A 23,551-nucleotide genomic window follows, 5' to 3' on the forward strand; every position below is an offset into this window, starting at 1 on the left:
ATTAGAAGCAACTCCCTTTTATTCTCCCAGGCTTATTTTTGATTTTGTAAAAAAGGAATGTTAGAATTTTGGGGACCCTGAGAAATCTGTCATAGAGATAGTATATCATAACCACTCTTTTCTTTCCAAAGTCATGCCAGACAGCACCTAGATCACCCACACTGGTTCAGCCTTCTGCTGGTAAGGTGAGATGCCTTTATTTTCCTCAAAGGATATCAAGCCCTGAACCCCACCCAGGGAGCAGAGAAGACACAGAGGTAGTTGATTGTAAGTCAACACCATTCTTTGTGAGCATAACTAGACAATGGCTTTGTTACTGGTGGAGGGTCTTGACTATGAGTTGTCCAGGTTCTTGGCGTTTTGAACAAAGAATTGGACAAAACATGCAAACAAAGCAATGAAGGAATGAAACAACAAAAGCACAGATTTATTGAAACAAAAGTAAACTCCACAGAATGGGAGCAGTCTCAAGCAAGCGACTCAAGAGCATTGGTTACAGAATTTTCTGGGTTTACATACTCTCTAGAGGTTTCCCATTGGCTACTTGGTTTACACCCTAAGTGAATGAAGGAGTGGCCCACAACCAGTCTAATTGGTCTCGGAAGGTTACCAATCAGAGGCTGATGTTACAAAGTTATACCCCTATGCAAATGAAGACTAGGTCACAACCAATCTGATTGGTTTCAGGAGAGGACCAATCAGAGGTACTTTCTATTTTTCATCTGCAATGCAGAAAGGGTGGAGGTTACAAAGGGAGTGGCCTCTGATCCTTTTGTTACTTGAGCATGGAAAGTTGGAGTTTCCCTTTCCATTTAGTTCTAGGAAGTTAGCATGAATCAGCCTTAGGTTCCCTGCCTCCAGATCCTATTCTTCTTCACCTAGATATTCTAATCTTTTGTTACCTTTGAAGAAAACATGATTGATACTAGCCATGGGCAGCCACAGGTCTGTTATCTTCTGTGAGTCACATTCAGTGGACATGTCCTCTTTATTCTCTACAGCAATGCTAAAACACTAAGCAAGCCAGTAATTTCTTCACAGATTTGTCACAGGAATTTTGTAAGCACTTTACGTTTGTTACACTGTAGAAAGTACACGTGGAGTTTAGTCTTACAACTGATTGCAGTCATAATTTGTGCGGCAATGTTTAGACAACTTTAGGTCCATAAAGGGAAATCTGACCAGCATTTCTTAGAACAATACCAGAGACGGGTCCATCTTTATTTCTCCCTTATTGACTCAGTTTGAAAACACAAATTCATGTGACTGGATGTTTGATCAAGATGCTGTTATTTGCCATGGCAGTTATTTTGTACAAACCTCATAACAAGCAGTGTTAGATCATTAGAAATCACCGTATGCGTCTTACCTTACCCAGCCTCACACACACCTGTGTTTTAGTCCTTTCTAAACCACAAATCCCCTGCAACTGAAAATGATTCCATAATATTCTCCAACATTGCATTGTTCTGTGATGATAGGGTATAAAAGATATATAAGACATTGTTCCCATCCTCAGAGAAGTTTCAGTTTGTAGAAGAGAAATACTTACACACAATTGCCTATTATCTATATTTTAACACAAGGGAAAATAATCTCATTTTTAAAAATTCTTGACACAGTGAAATAGATGGAAGATAAATTTTGAAAACTTATTTTTAAACTGTGTAGGAGTACTTAATTTGCAGTGATCAATGACTCAAAGCTCAGCATGTCTTAAATATTCCATGTTACTAAGTAGCTGATAATACAAATCCATCCTTCATTCCCTGCTTTTCTCTTGATGCATCTAGCGTAATTGGTGTTTTCCTACATGTGCATCTGAATTCACAGTTACTGTAGAAGCCTGTTAATCCTTGGCATTTAGCATGGGTGATAATGTCCCTCCTTTCGTAATTTTAGCCTAGAACAAACATTTTTGGACTGGTGTTGTACATTAGGGCCATCTTGCTTACAGATTAATAAAATCACTAACCTTTACATTAAAAAAAGTGCACTGCTCATATTTAGTAATTATCAATATCAGAAAGTTATTGTCAGTTAAAAGTCAGAATGTATTTTTTAATTCTCATTTTTCCTTTTGTTTAATTTTTCTTCAGCCTAATACGATTTTTATGTCATAACTCCTTTCTCATTAGTCTTCATAAACAGAAAAGTTATTTCATAGGGAGAACTTAGTGGCATTTTTCTAATTTGTCCATTTTGGAAACAAATGAAATATTTATTTTAATTGATTAGTGTTTCTATAAACATTTAACTTTGGCTGGACACGGTGACTCATGCCTGTAATCCCAGCACTTTGGGAGGGCGAGGAGGGTGGATCATCTAAGGTCGGGAGTTTGAGACCAGCCTGGCCAACATAGTGAAACCCCGTCTCTACTAAAAATACAAAAATTAGCTGAGTGTGGGGGTGCATGCCTGTAATCCCAGCTACTCAGGAGGCTGAGGCAAGAAAATTGCTTGAACCCAGGAGGTGGAGGTTGCAGTGCACTGAAATCGCACCACTGCACTCCAACCTGGGCAACAGAACAAGACTCCATCTCAAAATAATAATAATAATAATAATAATAACTTTGTGGTGCCTAAATATTCAGCTTTTCCTGATATTTCTTTTTTATCATTGTAAAATGGGTAGTTATGGCGATAGATGTTTTCACAAAAATTCAGTGTGATATAATAAACATTTGAAATTGAATATAGTTATTCACTTCCTAAAACAACAAATCTTGGCCTGTGTAATCAAATTTGGCAAGAATATTTTATCATCCTTATTCATATATGTTTTACAATTATGTGTTGTGCTATAGCTAAACACATAAGTGAATATTAATGAATGTGTAAATTCTTGGCAATTACCATATACTAATGTTGGCACAGATATAATTATTGTTAACTTTATTTTCATGTTCACATTACTTACTTAAATGTGTATGTTTTGGCTTGCTATATATGACTAGAATAAAATTCAGAAATCTAAACATCCTAAGTTACTATTATTGCTTGTTATAGTTGGAATTTCAGTGTATACTAAAGTGATCTTCTATTCTTATGCAAACTAACAATGAGTGTCACGGCTCAGTTCAACTGCAGAACAATTACAAGAGGAGTTAATGCTATACTTTCTTTATATTTATCTTTTTAATATCCAGAGGCTGCCTTATTTTACTTAATACATAGATTGTTGAAAAATATATCAATACAATAGAAAAACTCATGATTTTTAAAAAGTCACTCATCTAATTATGTATTAAAGTACTAACTCCTTTTTGGTTCCAGTAGCGACTTATGGACAAATCCACTGACTCCTGTATTGTTGTGGAAGACTTCCCAAGGCTGAGCAGAAAGGATTCGGTTAGAGTCAAGCAGGCCAAAGCAGGGAACATGACATTGCAGAAAGAGGGATAGCATGTGTGCAGAAGCAAGAGCATGCTTAACTACAACTGGTGCTGCCTTTTCAAGAAAAATGAGGAAAGACACAAGAATCCAAAGATTTTAAGTCACAGGATTAAAGTAAAATTATACATACTAATAACAAAAACAGAAGAAGAAACAATACTACTCTGAAAGAATATTTTAAAAAACAACAACAGAGCTTTGAAATCTCACCAGAAAAAAAAGAAGGGAGTAGCCATATAATGCAAAAAGTAAGGTAGTAGTTTTATGACCTTGAAGATTAAAGCCTTAAAAGACAAAAACAACAAATTGAACAAATACTAGAAAAGGCTAAGAAATACACACATAAATGAAACTCAAATAAACATGAATCTATGAGACTCCAAGAGAGACAAACTTGGTAATTATTCTGTCAGAGAGAAATTGGAGCAACGGAAATTGTAGCACTAAAAAAAGAAGCTTAACTGCTCAGTTACCCTATAAGGAAGAGTCACAAAGGAACAATTTACCACCTCAGTCAGAGAAGCACTGAATTAAGATAGAGGCAGTCATGAGCACCTCAAAAAACAGACTCACAAAGCAAAACAGACTTGACAAACTAGAAAAGTCATCATTCTTGACATTACTGAGCTTGCATCTCACAAATAAGAGGCGGGGTCAGCCATTCTTCAGTGGGTGAGATTACTGGGATGAGGCATTAACTCTGAGACTTTTAGGTCACCTTTCATGCTGTCCAAGTAACTTGGAGGAACCAGTGTGCTCGCTAAATGCCGCATTCACCAGTGCACATTGAGTCACTGGAAGAATCAGCATTACCAATTTGCAATCATATATATGCAGATACTATTAGGGACTCTTTCCCACTTGTTTTTCTTTTTTTGAATTTTTTTTTGAATTTTTTAGGTTTGCTGGTACATGTGAAGGTTTGTTTTGTGGATAAACGTGTCACAGGGGGCTTGCTGTACATATTATTACATCATCCAGGTATTAAGCTCAGTACCCAATAGTTATCTTTTTTGTTCCTCTCCCTCCTCCCACCCTCCCTGCTCAAGTAGACCCCAGTGTTTGTTGTTTCCTTCTTTGTGTTCATAAGTTCTTATCATTTAGCTCCCACTTATAAGTGAGAACATGTGGTATTTGGTTTTCTGTTCCTGTGTTGGTTTGCTAAGGATGATAGCCTCCAGTTCAACTGATGTTCCTGCAAAAGACGTGATCTCGTCCTTTTTTATGGATGCATAATATTCCCTGGTGTACATGTACCACATTTTCTTTATCCAGTCTTTTATTGATGGGCATTTATGTTGAGTCCATGTCTTTGCTATTGTGAATAGTGCTACAATGAACATTCCCATGCATGTGTCTTTATGGTAGAATGCTTTACATTCCTCTGCATATATACCTAGCAATGAGATTGCTGGATCAAATTGTAGTTCTGCTTTTAGCTTTTTGAGGAATTGCCATATTGCTTTCCAAAATGGGTGAACTAGTTTACACTCCTACCAACAGTATATTAGCATTTTTTTATCCACAGCCTCACCAGCATCTGTTATTTTTTAACTTCTTAATAATAGCCATTCTGACTGGTGTGAGATGGTTTCTCATTGTGGTTTTGACTTGCATTTCTCTAATGATCAATGATACAGAACTTTTTTTCATACGCTCCTTGGCCGCATGTATGTCGTCTTTTGAGAGGTGTCTGTTCATGTCCTTTGTCCACTTTTTAATGGGGTTGCTTTTCTTTTGTAAATTTGCTAAGTTCCTTATAAATGCTGGATATTAGACTTTTGTCAGATGCATAGTTTGTAAATGTTTTTTTCACATTCTATAGGTTGTCTATTTACTCTGTTGATAGTTTCTTTGGCTGTGCAGAAGCTTTTAAGTTTAATTAGATCCCACTTGTCAATTTTTGTTTTTGTTGCGATTGGTTTTGGTATCTTTGTCATGAAATCTTTGCCTGTTCCTATATCCAGTATGGTATTGCCTAGGCTGTCTTCCAGGATTTTCAGAGCTTTGACTTTCCCACTTTTCATTCTTTCATTTGGCACACAGTATTGAATGCTAACCATGCACCAGGTACTGCATTTGTGCCAGCTGTTAAGGAAACAAAGCATGAAATATAGCCTCACATCAGAAGTAGGAAATATCTTAGGCTTTTATTTACATTTTGAACGCATACACAAGTATATATTTAGAGAGATGTTGGAGACTTGGGTAGACTTGCTTTTTCAGAATATATTCAAAAATAAGCAAAAATATTTTTTAAGCATTTGAAAAAGTACTTGTACTACTTGGAATCATGTTAGGCTATATATTACAGAAGAACCCAAAATAACATGTCTTAAGCAGGGAAGAAGTCTTTCTCTCTCTCTCTCATGTGAAATAAATTCAAGGGTAAGGAGTTGGGGACCAATGTGCTACATCTAATGTCATCATGCATCCAGGCTCCTATCCTTTTGCTATACCCATACAAATGTCTTTCGTAAGTTCACCACATGGGTCAGGGTGGCTGCAGGAGTTCTACCAGCATAGCATTCCTGTGAAGCAAACCGGAAGCAAATGCAGAAAGAGCAGCTCTTCCCGGCTGAATCAGCTCCCTTTGAAGTCTTCCTGAAATCCCACGCAATACTTCTCACTGGACAGAATTAATCCCTTGGCTGTATCTAGTTGTAATGTGAACTGGGACATGTATTCTTTTGTCCAGCAGTTGGGAGGAGGGAGGTGGAGCCACTATGTGCCCAGTTAGGAATCACATTTCTCTTAAAAAGAAGGCGGGAAAGAATGAATATAGGGATAGGCCACTAGCAATCTTTGCCACAACAGTACAGCTAGGGAATATGTTAATTTTTTGAGACATTTTTGAGTGATTCTGCTTGACAGCAGGAAGTACAAACTAATGGACCAAAATAGGGATTCACCTGCTTTCATGGTTTAGTTCTCTCTCTGCTCATTAGAAGTCTAAAGTCAACTTTGCAGGTGACAAGAAATGTGGTTGTCTTAAATATTTAACTCTAGTTTTGTAAAATAAAAGGAATCATTAGTATCTCTTTCATTTGTCCTGTTTCCTTGGCCTTTGAAACCAGTGAAACAGTTGCCTTTTGTTGTGTTTGTTCAAAATGAGTGATCTGAACAAATGAGTGATTCCTTATCTGTTCAAAAAGAATAGTCACAGCACCTGCCATTTGTTATATAGTTACCATTATGTGGATCACTTTACTAAGAACTTTGCATGGGTTCTCTTTTATCCTTCAGAAAGACTGAGATAGATGCTATTATTTTCCCCATTTTACCAGTGACACTGAGGCTTAAGGAAGTTAAGTGAGGCTGGGCATTGTGACTCATGCCTGTAATCCCAGCATTTTAGGAGGCCAACGCCAGTGTGTCTCTTGAGCCCAGGAGTTCAAGAGCAGCCTGGGCAATGTGGCAAAATCCCATCTCTACAAAAAATACAAAAATTAGCCAAGCATGTTGGTATGTGCCTGTAGACCCAGCTACTCAGGAGGCTGAGGCAGGAGGAGCACTTGAGCCTATAAGGCAGAAGTTGAAGTGACCTGAGATTGCACCACTGCACCCCACCCTGGGTGACAGAGTGAGACGCTGTCTAAAAATAAAAATGAAGAACTTAAGTGAATTTTAGATCATATGGCTTAGCAGACAGCAGAACCATGCTTTAACTGAGAAAGATCTTTCTCTAGAATTCAGCCCTTAACCACTACCCTCTTCATTCTGAAATTTACCAATTAAAGTGTGAGCTCTTCTTGTCCAAGGGAAGGTGTAATGCATTCTTTGGGAGTGGACAGTAATTCCTTATGGTGAATGGTGAATAATACCTATAAAATACCTAGGTTGATATACTTTAAAGTATTCACCACCTTGTTTTTTGTAGGAGCAGAACAATGATCTTATCTATATGGTTTTGAATGTGAGCATAGTTGAATATTCTGAGTTGAATTGTTGATTTTATTTTGTTTTGTTTGTTTGGGTAATTGTTTTTAAGACCTCTGTCACACAGGTAGATGAACATGAGAAAAGTCATTTAAGACAAGAAGCAAATACAGATGAGCACTTACAAACTAATATCCTTTAGGCAAATTGGAGTATGTCTGTGCAATCATATGAGAAAAGGAAGACCATTTTGAAAGCTGTTCTCTTCTAAGCCTCCTCCTTTAGTTAGGGAGATGAATTATCCATGTGAATCTGAATTTTCCTTGAAGAGAAGAACCACTGTGTGCTAACATTGGTATTTTACCACACCCCAACACCACTTCCCTAATTCTTATTGGTTTCATTCACCTTGATTTTATTTTATGAATTTTGTCAGTGCAATAGGGTCTAGTTGTGAGAGCAAAAGATTACACAGAGTTGCTGGCATCAGAGGACATGATGCTATCTAGGGGGATGACTTCAATCTATCTCATTTCATCTCTATCACACATATCACACAACACAGCTTCCAACCAAATGTCATTCTGGGGCTCCAGGGGCTGTTTCTTTCACCCTTCAATAAAAACTCACTTTGTCCTCCACATTCACACATACAGTTTTTCACGAAAAATCAGAAAACCTTCTAACCAACTATGCAAGAACTGAGAAGCAAAGCAGTGTAAGTCAAAATGTATTTCTTCCTTTGATTATGTTGTCTCTGTTTGAAGCACTTATAATACAATAAGCCTAATGCCAAGTGTTATAGTGTTTGACAAAAAAATGTAAAACAGATTTGGTTACCAAAGTTCTTTCTTGGTGCATAGTAAGACACTTGGGTAACAGATACAGAATCATCAGTTACTGAAGCAAAATAGCACAAATGGGTCCCAAAAAGAGAGGCAATTTTAAGAAGTATTTCCTCAGATGGAGAAAAAATATAGAGTGCTCACTTTAAAATAACCTATATTTTATACCAACGTAAAGAAAATATATTAAAGGCAACGTGACTGCCCATTACAAAGAATGCGGGTACTAGATACTCAAATTTCAAGTTGTGATACCCCAAACAGTAAAAAGTAATTCGTTGTGGATAAAAGTTATCATTTCTCAATTTATAACCTACATATTATTTTTAACTATCAAGTATGTCACTTTAATTTTTCCTTTTGATTTTGGAAGTCATGAATTTCCATTAGTCCGTATTAAAAACTGCATAGTCTCTTAAATTCAGTTGATCTAAAAATGAGTATTTCTAAAGCATATTCTGTTAGAGACAGAATCCCCATAATATTTCACGCAAAAATTAACTGCTTAAGAAACTGAGTAAATTTTTCTTTCTTTAGGTATTTCTTTATCTTTACTTTAATTTGTCAAATGAGGGAAGAATATAATTTCCAAAATCCGTGAAAGGCTCAGACTAATAATTGAGTAGAGATCTCACTTGCTTCTTTCAGTCCACTTGAAGTAGCATTGAAAGCTCAGTGTATGACTATAAATCCAGTTGTGTTTAAATGAGTTTGATCTTCATGGATACTAAATACAAAACACTTTAGTCACAGATACCTCACTTTCTTCATTCATTATTTATATTTTATGTGTTAAATAGATGAACGCTTTCTTTTCTAAAAAGAACATTGAGTTGCTTTTGAACTTTTCAAATTCTGAAAAGTTTATACTAAAAATTAGGGAATATTTATGGGTATAGCTTCTAGGCATGGAATGATATTTATGAGCCTCTTACTATAAGAACTTTATCATTACATTTTAAAATAGTACAATTCTAATCAAAGGATATGTACCTCAGTGCAGTTCTTATATTAAAGTTTGACTCCATAGCTGTTACTATGACCCTAAACTGTGAAGTAAAAGTAAAGGACTCTCTATCTACCCTATGCCTTGAAATATTTAAAAGTTCTCAATAAGTAGAAAAGCTAGTGTTAGAAGTACTATATAGAAATCAGCACCTCTTATCAGGTAACATGACTAGTTAACTATATTTGAAGGAGGCATGTATGTTATACAGCTTTTTAGGGACACATCAATGTTTATACAAATATAGTCATGAAGAGAGAAAGTAAGGCTTATATAAAAGAATTTTCAGACAGTAATGATGAGCCCCAAGCAAAACTGTGTTTTTACCTTATTTTTATTTGTCCTTTTTGGTAAAGCTCTGTGACCTGCGTGTAGAGTGTGTCACCAATATAATGATCAGTTTGCAATGCTTTGGGGGGAAAAGAAGCATACTGATAACTTAAGACATGTGCCAGTAATCATATACTATAGCTCAGAACAAGGATGATACAGAAATAAGTTGAGCTGATACAGCAGCCAGGATAGGACAGGCCTTACTAATATAAAAACAACAAAAAAACCTTTGTGGTTTAAAACAACAAACAACTCTGCTTATATCTCAGGTACCCAAACTAATAGAGCCTCCACCATTCTAGGATGCCACCTCTCACTTCAAGGCTTCAAGATTTATCACAGAGGTGAAGCGTAGAGCTGGAGAGTTGAGCACTAGCAATAAATGCTTTGGCCTACAACTATTATTTCATACTCTCATTGTGTGGCCACAACTAGTCACTTGGCTACCCGTAACGTCATATAAGGAATTGTATTATAATTCTCTATCTACCTTGAAATGGAGGACAAGTAGATATTGGTGAACATTATTTATATCTTTCACAGTTTATTTGCTGATTTATTTGGGGCCAGGATTCCCTATTATTCTTTCTGCAAAAGACCATATAAAATTTTCATTCTGGCCGGGCGCGGTGGCTCAAGCCTGTAATCCCAGCACTCTGGGAGGCCGAGGCAGGCAGATCACCTGAGGTTAGGAGTTCGAGACCAGCCTGGCCAACATGGTGAAACCCCGTCTCTACTACAAATACAAAAATTAGCCGGGTGTGGTGGCAGGCACCTGTAATCCCGGCTACTCAAGAGGCTAAGGCAGGAGAATCGCTTGAACCCAGGAGGCAGAGGTCGCGGTGAGCCAAGATCGTGCCATTGCACTCCAGCCTGGGGGACCAGAGTGAGACTCTGTCTCAAAAAAAAAAAAAGAAAAACAAAAACAAACAAAAAAAAATTTTCATTCTGCTAGCTGGATCACTACTGTAAGTGTTTTTTTTTTTTTTTTTTTTTTTTTGAGACGGAGTCTCGCTCTGTCGCCCAGGCTGGAGTGCAGTGGCGCGATCTCGGCTCACTGCAAGCTCCGCCTCCCGGGTTCACGCCATTCTCCTGCCTCAGCCTCCCGAGTAGCTGGGACTACAGGCGCCCACAACCGCGCCCGGCTAATTTTTTGTATTTTTAGTAGAGACGGGGTTTCAGCGTGGTCTCGATCTCCTGACCTTGTGATCCGCCCGCCTCGGCCTCCCAAAGTGCTGGGATTACAGGCGTGAGCCACCGCGCCCGGCTACTGTAAGTGTTAATGACAGGCTTATCTTCAAAAACATCTCCTTTGGTGATGCCCATTAAAAATGAAAAAATTCTTCCATTAACAATTTCTAGCACTGACTTGGAAAGCCTGACTCATTCTGTACCAGTATCATTGGTCAAAGATCAAGTACGAAAAAGTATACATGAATGAGTCTGTCAGTTTTTCAGAAAAAATATAAATATCATATATATATATATAGTTATCATATGACTCAGCAATTCCACCCTTGGGCATATACCCAGAAGAATTGAAAGCACATGTCTACTCAAAATCTTCTACCCAAATGTTCATAGCAACATTTTTTTATAAAACAGCGAAAAAACATAGAAATAACCCAAATACCCCATCAACTGACAGATAGATATACGAAGTGTGATATATCCTACAGTAGGATATATACAATTATCCTACTGTATAATTGTAAAAAGGCATGAAATACTGACAAATGCTGTAACATGGCTGAACCACGAAAACATGCTGGGTGAAAGAAGTCAGAAACAACAGAGCACATTGTATAATTACATTGATATAAAATGTCCAGAATAGCAAATCCATAGAGATAAAAAGTAGATTCGTAGTTGCCAGGGGGTGATGAAAAGTGGGAATTGGGAAGTAAAGGATTTATTTTTGAGTGATGAAATGTTCTGGAATTGGATAGTGGTGATGCTTGTAGACCTCCGAATAGATTGAAATTTACTAAACTGCAAACTTTACAATGGTACATTTTATATGAATTTTACCTCAGTAAAAAATTTTTAAAAATATGTGCTGTAGTGAGTGATCACCACTTTTCCACATAGTACTTTCTGCCTCCATTTTACTGGGGAGTATAACCATTGCCTCCTACTGTATCTTCACAAGACAATACAAGTGTCCAAAATCTATCAGAGTGTCACATGTCAGTCACTATGCTGATCAGTTTTCTCAATGGCATAACTTTACATTTCAACAAACTAAGGCTGAGTAGAATAAATATCTGATTTGAAGTCAGAGAACCTTTATTAGAGACATGAGCAAGTCTCTTAGCTTTCCAAGCTTTGTTTTCCTCATCTGTGAAACAAGAACGCTCCTGCATACTTCACCAGGATACTGGAAAAGACCAGATGGTACAATATATGTTGAAGTACTTTCTGTATTTCTAATCTTGTCTTCTAATTTTAGTTTTAGCTTATTTTCTTTATGTTATTCAGCCTGCTTTCCTCTAAATAAACTTCTTATAAAAATCTGAACATTGGAAGTCAACATCCTTAGGTTGGAACCCCAGCTCCACCACATTTCAGTTACGTGACGTTGCTTAGGTAGTTTAACCTCTCTAAATCTGAGGCTTTTCTGTAAAAGGGGAAATATAAAGCCTCCCTCATGATGCCAATGTAAGAATTAAATGAGAACATGTAATTATTTAATATAGCCTCTTTGCATGGTAAACTGTCTGTGATATTACCACAATAAGGCTCATGATAAAATTCACCCTGCAAAATCTTCATAGCCTCAAATACTAGTCGACTTACTTGGGCTGTTTGCAAACCTAAGAATTTCAGTCTCTTAGTATTCCTTCTAGTATTTCTTTTCTGTCTCTTCAATAATGAATAATATATATTGTCACCAGAAAAGATTAATTACTGTTTTTTCTCTGAAAAAAGCATGTTGCACTCTAATTAGATTATATTTGTATGTGTTGATTACATACAAATTGTATGCAATCTAATTTTTACTCTGAAATGTATCAAGACTGAAAAAGTTATATATACATGTATGTATGTATATTTTATGCACATATTTATTTACCTATAAACATGTATATGTATATAGATATAAACATACATTTATATACATGGCATCTTACACATGCAAAATTAGAATTGAGGTGTTTAACTATGTTGATCAAACATTCATTTAGTGTAACAGGAAAACACTTAACCCCCACTGGAGTTGACAGACTTGGTAGATAGAGCTTTCTTCTTCTTCCTTCCCCATTAGAGAGTTCATTGTTGCACTTTGTTCAGATGAAATGGAAGAACCAACCCAAGAATTCATTAAAAGGATTAGACAACCAGTTACTAGAAGTCCGGGCCTAAAATACCAATATATGTTAAATCGCAAAAGCAAAGAAAAACCATTCTGACTAGTAGGCTAAATTGCTGCCTTTAACAGTGCCAGAGCCAAATGCTCAATCTGGGAAGGAGCCTGGTTGCTTTTAAACAGTAGACCTCACTAATATAAAATTTTTTACATCTAACTCAGGAGTCAGTTGAATCTTAGCCTCAACATGTAAGGGGAAGAGGTGAGAAATATGACTCTGTTTCACAGAGTTCCAGATGGTCATGTATGGATTTGGTCTGAGAGCCGTGAATTGTAAGGAACAATTCATGGTGTGATTCAAGCTTCAATCTTGTTAACTTCATGGACTGAAATGGAGAACGAGGTGTCTAATGGAACTACAGAGAGAGGGAACTACCAAATCTTCTATCAATATTAGTGACATTCATTCATCTCATTACTTACTCAGCAGGTATTTATTGAGCACTTATGTATCAAGCAACATGGAAATCGCTAAGAATAAAAGCTGTACATGGTCCTGAGAAAGTCACAGTGCAGTAAGGGAAAGCAAACACGGCATGAACCTGTCAAGAAATCATGGAATGCATGATAATAATATGAGCGTTTTGTGATACTCTGACAGCAGTGTGATGCCTCTAATTCTGCTGGGGTCAGGAAGTTGCATAGAGGAACATGAGTCTTGAAGCAAAGGAAGTATAGGAAAGATAAGGTAGAAAGTAATATCCAGAGAAAAGAGTATGAGGAAAAACATGAGAGCATGTCATATTCTAAATCCTGCAGTCTCTTTGGACTGGCTAGCGCCCATGGCCCCTATGGAAAAATGGCAAGAAGAGACAGGCAAGATAGGCAGGGGCTAAATGATGCCATAGTAAGGCATCATTTTCCTCCTATAGGCAATGGGAAGCTCTCTAGGATTTAAAAAGCAGAGAAATCTGATCAGGTTAGATTTGAGGCAGTGTAGGGAGTGAAGTGAACAGAATCTAGAAGCAGACCCCTTTAAAAGACCATTGGAAGAGCTCAAATGAGAGATGGCTGGGATAAGAATGGAAAGTACAAGGCCAGGCACGGTGGCTGGCCAACATGGTGAAACCCCAACTCCACTAATAATACAAAAATTAGCCAGGCATGGTTGCACGTGCCTGTAATCCCAACTACTCAGGAAGCCAAGACAGGAGAATCGCTTGAACCCAGGAGGCGGAGGTTGCAGTGAGCCAAGATCGCACCGCCATTGCACTCCAGCCTGGGTGATAGTGTAAGGCTCTGTCTAAAAAAAAAAAAAAAAAAAAAAGAATGGAGAGTACAGGAACTATACATGCTTGAGACATAAAATTGATAGAGCTGGTAGCTATTTAAATATGAATGTTCTGCGATCATGCTCAGGTTTTTAGATTGGGAGACATGAAAAAAACAATAGGTTTGGCAGGAAAGCCAAAGATTGAGCTTTAGGTTGTTGAGTTTGAGACACTTGGAAAACATCCAGATAATTGGGCAATTGAAAGTATAGTTCTGGTACTTAGGGAAGAGAAACAAAGTTCAGAAAGAGGTCGTGAAGGCTCAGTGTATTGGTTATAGCAATCGTCATGTAAAGTTGATATTTCCCAGCAAAGTGATGAAAGTAGATGGCCCAAAACAGAAGCAAAGGAGAAAGAAAAGATGAAGATGCCACCATCTGATAGGTGGGAGAAACCTAAAGAGAATAGTGTCACGCAGCACAAGGGATGGGAACATTGTAGGAAAGAGGGAAAAATTTTAGAAAATCTTATCACAAAATGCTCCTAGTTACCCATGAGACAACCACCAGCAATCTCTGGGAGAGCAACTTTAATGGAGTGGAGAGGATGATTTGCTTCATGAAATTATTACCAGTAGTCCCCTAGCCTTTTAAACTCATTTCTAACTATTTACTCAAGTATATAAGATATTTTTTTATTCTCATGAGTTTCCTACTTACATGGTTAAACAGGGAGAGGAAATCAACCGACATCCACGCTCTGTCAGGGAAAGAAATCAGGTGTTCAGAGTTGTTTTCAGTACTGATATAGGAATCTGTCCTTCACAAGGCTCCAAGCAAGGCATGGAGTCCCCGTCCCACTAATAGTGGCAGTGTTCTCTGGTAAACCAGATTCCAAGTTACCTGCTGAAGCTGCTGAGAGCAGTGAGGAAGGGGATAGTAAAGCATGGAAGATTGGGAATGCTGTTACGGGAAAGAGAGTGACATTATTGCACAAAATAGGGTGTTAAGTCATGCATAAAGAAGGAGTGAGTGAGCACAATTACCTGCAGAAAATGAAACTGGACCTGTGGCCACGGATCATTCCTACACCTGTGTTTGCCACCACTGATTTTCTGAAATTTAGGGCATTCTAGAGACAGGCATTTTAAGATCAAACACTGTTCTTGATGCTCCAGCTCGTTGAGTTTAATGAGACATACTTAAAAACAAATGGACCATTTTCCAGAGGGCTGAGTTCACACCCAGCTTCATGGAGTAGAAACTAAAAATGTTCTAAATTAACTCAAATCAATTTTTAAAAGATTTTCTGAGCAGAGAGCACATTTGGCTAAGACCCTGGGTGCCACGTGAAACATATAAACGATTGATTGAATGAAAATAGGCCATCCTTTCTCTTCCTTAAGACACTAAGCAGCCTTTTGTCCTGCTCTTTTTTACTTTAATTGGAAGCATTTTTAGGTTTTAGAGCCAGTTTTGTTCTAAATATATGAATACTTATTTGTCCCCTTTCTCAAAAGTCAGAGATTTTCTCCCTTTCTGGAAAGAAAGGCTAGAGATTGGAAAGTTAAATACTTCTTCTCTGCAACCAGTAAAAAAGAACCATTTGGTTCTAACTGTACTTGTCTGGATTCCGTAATTTGCTGTATTTGAGTTTCTAGTATATCTGCATTCAGCTCCCCAGCATTCACATCCCACAGTAGAGGAACATCGTTGGCTATTGTCTAATTTCCCCACGGGAAAGCTGTCTACAATTGAGAAAAACAGTCTGAATTCCAGGCACATTTATTTACTACAAATTCTCTCTAAATATTGAAATGTCCTTCTACTATGAAATTTTGTGGGCTGTGATTTCAAAAAGAGCTCTCTCTTTCTTTGGCTTTTCTATGTGGGCTTCAAGGAAACTGGCTCTTGCTGCTGTTGTTGCTTTTCTGAAAGTGAGTTATCGAAATTACTAACCAGTTCCATTTTGGGTGTTAATCAAATATTTGTGGCTTTCACCACTTGTCAATTTAAAAACCAGGCTCAACTTAAAATACCCTTTGACAATTGGTTTTGCCTTCTTTTTATTTCATTCTAAAAATGACTAATATATTTACCTCAACTCACCTACCCCCTAAAATTATTTTCCATAAACCAAGTAGAAACTAGCTTATGAACCTACAAGAATGCCTTGATTTCTAGAGCTGTTGTGCATTGGTTCATTCAATAAATATATATTGGGAATCTACCCTGCAGCGGGCTGCGTGCTGTTCTACAGATACAGAGTTGGTAAGCATGGCCTTATCCCTTGGGTGCTCAGAATCTATTTTGCTTACTAGTCAGTAAAGAGCATTGTATGTTACAATGAGGGCCATCTCCATCAGCTTTACTAAATGTGGATTAGCCTGAAATTTAAACTGTATATCAATAAGGAGAACTCCATTTTATTTAATTCATTCTGCAATTCCTTTTATAAAGCATAGTCCTTATGTAAATATCTTCATATTCATTTCTCTTATAAATGTAAAGTTTCCTGAAGTAGAGCACACCTATAATTTTTGCCCTTGAAATTAGTGTGTAAGAATAAATGCTTGTGAGAGGTCAGGAGATCGAGACCACAGTGAAACCCCGTCTCTACTAAAAATACAAAAAATTAGCCGGGCGCGGTGGCGGGCGCCTGTAGTCCCAGCTACTCAGGAGGCTGAGGCAGGAGAATGGCGGGAACCCGGGAGGCGGAGCTTGCAGTGAGCCGAGATCGCGCCACTGCACTCCAGCCTGGGCAACAGCGTGAGACTCCGTCTCAAAAAAAAAAAAAAAAAAAAAAAGAATAAATGCTTGTGAGAAGTTGCAGCATTCTAATCAATTTTTACACTGTTAAGGTTTGTGTGAATTTAGGGTTAGATCATAGGTATTTCTGTCTTTTTCTTTCATGTACAGTCTTGGAACTGGGTGGATTGTTAGAGAATGTCTTCTCTTGAGATAGAAAATTTTGAAGTCTAGAATTTAGAACTTAGTCCAGGTCACACTGTGAAAGGGGACAAATAGGCCTAATACCTACTTTTCACCAAAACAGACAAAAAGAAAAGATTTCAGTCTATGCTTAGAATATTCTTATGAGCATTGACTTTGTGCCAATGTATTTAAATTTTCAGTTTTTATATTTAGAAAACCTTACATAAATTCATCAGGCCATGCTCAAGAAAAGCTTAAAGAGCAAATCTTGAGTGAAAAATATCATAGCCACTCCTAGAAGTTGTTCCTTTTTAAAAATGCCATTGTTAAAGCTGTCGGTATAATACATGCTCTCTGTAAAAGGTCAATTAGCAGATTCCCCAGGACATTTAAAGTTTTGTGCTACCTTCTAAATGTCAAGTTGAAGTTGGGAATCTTGTAATATTTGGAAGATTTTTGCCATAAAATGGTCTATATGATGAAAAAAAATTCCAGGTCAAGGATGAAAGAGTGGTAGGAAATCTTGTCTTTCCTCCAGAAGACGGAGGCAGATAAGGGCTTAGTCCAGATAAGCACAAATACAGTTCCCACACTGAGCCCCACTCCTTGGAATGGGAAGGAAATTGAACACTTTTTGATACTTGACCTCCTTTCCCTGAACAAAATGGTGTGGAGGGGCAGTATGGAGTAGCAGAAGGAATAGTTTTTCATGCTTTTTCAATAAAAGAAAGGCTTTACGCCTGCACATACACTACGGAGTATGTTTTGGGAGAGGTTTGAAAGGATAAAGGGAAAAAAATAACTAGTAAGACTTGGTGTTGGTCCTGGTTATGGCCAGAGAAATGAAATTAAAAGTTTGGTCCATGACTTTGAACACTTGTTTTCAGAGCCCGGAGGAAGAGAGGTGAGGACAGATGTGGATGTAGAAATCTTTGTTTCTGAGTTTAAATGTGAGAAAATTCATGCCTAGTCCCTTCAGTTTTTTGCTGAGAAGATGTAAGGTAGAAAAAATAGTATCTTTTTTTTTGACCTATCTCAAGAGTCATAATGGGCATTACTGTAAGAAAAGAGAGATTAACAAGAGAAAAGCATAACAAATGTGTTTAACCAAAATTTTATGTGACACAGCCTTCAGGCATGAAGATTGCACCCAGAAAAAACCTGTGTATTTTTATGAACAGTTGTTGGAAATAAGAGTGGAGAACAAAGGGTATGAGCTAATAGTAATAACCTGGGAAGAACTCAGCGAGGCCTGTTTGTTCAGATTCTTCTTGGCCTCTGGGTATAGAGAAGGAACCCTGTAGACTGAGGGTCTTATGACCTACTTTCCGAGGATGTAGGTAAGAGATTTTTTTTTTTCCTTTTTTTTATGACCGTGCTTCAGAGGCAAAGGTGGAGAAAAAATTAGGGTGTGAGCTCCAAGGTGCCATATTATGGAGTAGCATGTTCTGAGCCCCAACAAAGACAAGGCCATCTTCTAAGAAATTTGTGGAGGAATAAGGATTGGGATTTGGAGAGAATTGTGGGTGCTTGGGAAATCTATCTATTATTAGGGACAGGAAAATTTCCTGGCAACAGTGAGTATCCAGCCAAGGTTGAAAACTTGTAATGTGTATTTGTATCAATATGCCTGGTTGTGTTATTTCTGTGCCAGAACAGAATAGTCTAGAGGTTGAAAAGTGTTCAGAAAGAGACAAACATGAAGTTCTGCAGGGTGGCTGTAATAGAGGAACCTAAATATGAAGACATTGAGGATCTGGTGAGAGTGGTTAGAGGGATTCACATGAAGGTTTCATAGAGAGGGAAGCAGAGCCATGGAGCGAGTGAGAGATTGGTGGGGAACGAATGTTGAAGGTCTCTATGAGGTGGTGGTAGGCCAGATTTTCTCAACAGTGGTAGTTTGCTGACACCAGTCATAGATGATAATAATTTCCAGGATGTGGATAAATGTAAGCAGAAGTAAAGGCTTAGAAATCAGGGGGCTAAGAAACTTTAAGATGTATATATTGACTAAAGCCATCTAGATCAGGATTGTTGAGAATCCATTTGAGGCTGGTGATCATGAATTGTAGAAGAGCTACTCATCTGCTCTATAGTGTGACTCCTTCAGCTACATTTGGCTGTGTGGGTGAAGTCACAGAAAAGGCAAATATTTGCATTCATAGAGGGCTAGGATTTTTGCCAGATGGGTATAATGGAATGATAGAGAAGGAAAATTTGGGATATTGAAATGATGGGAAGTTGTCAGTAATCTAAAGAAAGGAGAAAACTGATAATAGAGAGCGAGTAGAGGGGTCGGTTAACTGGTGGTCATCAGGAGGTCTAATACCCAAATCAGCTTCACGAGGGCAGCAACTGTGTTTTGTTCACTTACATGTCCCAGCACCTAGAATGGTACCTGGCACATAGTAGGTCACAGGAAGATCATTTAATAAGTAAGCAGGAAAAGTGAGAAGTTGGGGTCATGCTTGGATAAGTGATTGAGGAAGTTATTTGTTATGGATGACATTTCATATGTCTGAAATGCACACACAGTAAGTTCTCAGTAATTATTAGCCTTTATCATTATGCATTTTGGACTTTTATAGGGACTACATATTTTCAGATAAATAAAATTGAGAACAATTTCTCTGCAAATGAGTGAGTTGACCTTTCCCAAATGGGTATAACTTAAGACCATTGGAACAATTAGTATTGTTAAATTTAACCTCATATGGACAGAATACACAAAATACTAGTAGAAATTATCTCCCTTTCCAAATTAGCCTAGTCTGGTTCTCAAAGACAGACACTCAATGTCCTTACTTCTAAAGGCTTCAGTTGTCTAGTTTAGTGTGCTTATCACAGGTGTAGAGAATTTTATATTTACATTGCGGAATCACCTCTCAGTACATTTGAATGGCCTTTCCTTTGCTTTTTGTCTAGGGCTGAAGTCTCATTCAAAAATATGGGTAACTGCCTAGCTCAGGAAGAGTTCACAGGAGGGAGAAGGCTGAAATGATAACAAATCTAATTTTTAAACCATGCCAGTTGTGTTAGTCTGTTTCTGTTGTTATAAAGGAATACCTGAGACTGGGTAATTTATAAAGAAAAGAGTTTTAATTGGCTCACGGTTCTGCAGGCTGCACAGGAAGCATGGTGCTGACATCTGCTTCTGGTGAGGGCCTCAGGAAGCTTATGGTGGAAGGCTAAGGGGGAACAGGCACCTCACACAGTGAAAGGGGGAGCAAGAGAGAGAAGAAGGAGGTTCCAGACTCTTTTTAACAACCAGATCTCATGTGAACTGAGTGAGAACTCACTCATCAACAAGGGGATGGCACTAAACCATTCAAGAGGGATCTTCCCCCCACGATTCAATACCTCCCACCAAGCCCTACCTCTAACTTTGGGGATTACAATTCAAGATGAGATTTGGAAGGGACAAACGTAAAAACCCTATCACCAGTGTTTTCATATTTAGTTAACTGAATCAAAAAAGTATTTTGATTTTGAACATTAAGAAATATTCTTTCATATCCTTTTCAGACAACTTGTATGTCCCTTGGATGTCTTTTTCAGATGACCTATTTCTCCTTTCACAGACCATAGTATCATGACTTGTAAACAGAAAATATTTAATAAATCTGTGCTGACTGATCTTTAATGACAACAAAAGCAGTTCCCTGAAATGCCCTTTGTTCTACCTCTTTGCCTGGTAAATTTCTTTTATGATTTGTTTCCAATGTCATATTTAAAATGGTTCCCAGCTCTCGTTGTTAAAATGAATCGGCCCCTGTTCCAGGTAGCTCATACCCAGTTTCCATTACATTGTCATTGTTCGTCTGTTTCTCATTCTTCCCTTTTATCTACCAAGGAGCAGGGATTTGGGCTTGTTCATCTTTAGTATCTCTGATACCTTGCACGTGCTTGCCATCTGTAAAGTGCTCCAGAATTGTCTGGCAAATGACTGTGACAGGGAGAAAACTCATTCTATAAGCATGATGTAGGCTTTAGTTGGCAAACCCTGCCCTCTAAAGGATTTTGCTTCTTTAAATTTTTTTTCTGCAGTTAGAATACTGCTGCCAAATGAGCAGTTAGTAACTGATTATGACTTTGTGATCCAATTAGCAGATGTGATTAGCGGATGGTTAGCCTTTGTTCCTATACCTACTTCTTTTAAATTAAGAATAATCTGTAATTGATACTCAGTATAACTTTGCTGAAAGCACAGATTTCACCAAGATATTAACAATGGCCATATTTGAGTAGTAGTATTTTTGTTTAACTTTTTTCTTTAGACATCATGTTTTTCATTGTTTGAATTTTCTTTTTCAGGATATGTATTAGGAAAAAAAACTATTTTCATTTTTTAAAATAGATGGTGCATGAGGTAGACAATTAAGAGAAATGAATGCTTTGATGCAACTTGGAACCAGTCAGGGCTGGATCACAATGAGCCAGTCTACAGCTTGGTAACAAATCTCATTGGTTTAGGAAAGCAAAAGTTTATTTGCTCCAGATTGACGGGGACTCTTCTACATTCAGTCTCTCAGATCCAAGCCTCCTTCAGCTCAAAGTGGCTTCCAAAGTTGATGTGGCCAAAAGAGGGAGAAATCGAAGAGACCAGCCAGCTCTCACCTGGCTTGGCACATGTCACTTTCCTTGGCCAAAACAAATCCGAAGGCCCCAAGCTGACTGCACAAGAGAGTGGAAAATGCAGAGAAGCACATGGAATCCAGTATATGGTGAGCACCAGTTGTCTCTGCCAACATGACGGTAACTCTTTTCATTTTTCAGTTACTGTAATGAATGTATGTTGGATCCAGACTGCGGTTTCTGCTACAAGATGAACAAATCAACTGTCATTGACTCCTCCTGTGTTCCAGTTAATAAAGCATCTACAAATGAGGCAGCCTGGGGCAGGTATATCACTCATTTTACCATACGAATGTATAATTATATTTCAAAATGAGGCTTATGTTTAAGTTTTCAGAGTGCTTGCACTTATAGCAGTTCTTTTAAACTGACCTTCATAATTACATTACTTTGCAGCATATACTGGTGATAGTGGATGCAAAGCATTGCAATTGTGTGTTCCACGCAGAGTAGAAGGCACCCAGGCCTAGACTTTTGGAGACCCAGATTTCTCTAATAAGGTATAGGAGTTTGGATCTTTAGTTTTAGGCAGGTGTTCACAAATACTGCCAAGGCAATTTCTCCCACTGCATATTGTTGAATTACACTGTATTTCCAAACTCCCAAACTTTTAAATGAAAGAAAACTGTAAAGTGAAAATGAATTATTATCACATTAAGCCGCACGTGGTGCATCACGCAAAATGAATTATTATCACATTAAGCCGCACGTGGTGTAACCCCAGCACTTTGGGAGGCTGAGGCAGGCAGATCACTTGAGGTCAGGAGTTCGAGACCACTCTGGCCAACATGGTAAAACCCTGTCTCTACAAAATTACAAAAATTAGCTGGGAGTGGTGGCACATGCCTGTAATCCCAGCTGCTCAGGAGGCTAAGGCAGGAGAATCACTTGAACCCAGGAGATAGAGGTTGCAGTGAGCCGAGATCAAACCACTGCTCTCCAGCCTGGACAGCAGAGTGAGACTGCCTCAAAAAAAAAAAAAAAAAAAAAAAGAATTACTATCACGTTAAATTATTTCATGAAACTATTTTTTTATTCCTAGAGGCCTTTTCCAGGGTTGAGTGAAATTAAGCAAAATAAGGATAAAAGTTGGTAATCATTGGCATGTAACTAGCTTGGGAGGCTAGAAACCTTAATATTTTTGGTTTGTAGTAGATGCATAAATGAAATATTAATATAAAATAAATAAATATTCTCCAGATTTGTGAACTAACATTTGTATCCAGACATATAAAATGTGCAAATGTTATTTGATATGGCTTTAACCTCTTTTGTGTTTTAAATTCCTATAAAATAATATGTTCTTGTCTACTCATAGTACTGATAAAGGCAATGAAATCTGTAATAAAGTATTGTGTCTCATAGGAGCTTATAGATAAAGTATAATGTAATAATCATTTCATTAGAGAACTGCTCCAAAGAAGCAAATTATATATGTTAGCTGAGTAAAGATCCAGACCACATTTTAAATATACTAATTACAAAGAAATATGTAAAAGAAATACAATTAGTATTTTAAATGAACACTCAAAAGAGTTTCTTTTAAAAATATTCAGTGTATAGTTTTCATCAGCCAAACTTAGTTAGTGAGTTAATTGATTAAATATTTCTAGATGTACTTGTTCACAGCTTTAAACTTTCAGAGTGTTGTTTTTGCCAATGGGAAAAAAAAACTAAGTTACTACTAGTCTAGAATTATGAACATGTTATGAAATCTGTTAGAAATGTACATAGTTTCCTGTATTTTACATAATTAATTAATAAACTTATTAGAACTCTCTACTAAATAGTAAGGAGGCACTAAAATTAGATGTTTCTCTTACCTTCAGTAGAAGGGTTAGAGGTCAGAGGCCTCAAAGCAGGAGTTTTGACTTTTTTGCAAATAACAAATCATACAACTTTTTAGTAGTAATGTTTATTCCTTTATTTCGGAAAGATTAACA

General features: G+C 37.5%; 1 protein-coding gene across 2 annotated transcripts in view; it reads left to right on the forward strand.

Moving 5' to 3' along the window:
• Window positions 1-23,551, forward strand: part of LOC105470142 (solute carrier family 2 member 13) — a 369,854-nt gene that overhangs the window by 276,755 nt on the left and 69,548 nt on the right. Inside the window, exon 7 of one of the 2 annotated variants that reach the window (XM_011721919.2) lies at window positions 21,750-21,875. The exons of the other annotated variant lie outside the window; for it this stretch is intronic. Within the exon in view, the coding sequence (XP_011720221.1) occupies window positions 21,750-21,875 (126 nt within the window). The remainder of the gene's footprint in view (window positions 1-21,749; window positions 21,876-23,551) is intronic. 2 annotated transcript variants of the gene reach the window in all.

Source organism: Macaca nemestrina, chromosome 10, assembly GCF_043159975.1.
Source record: "Macaca nemestrina isolate mMacNem1 chromosome 10, mMacNem.hap1, whole genome shotgun sequence".
NCBI classification, from domain to species: domain Eukaryota; kingdom Metazoa; phylum Chordata; class Mammalia; order Primates; family Cercopithecidae; genus Macaca; species Macaca nemestrina.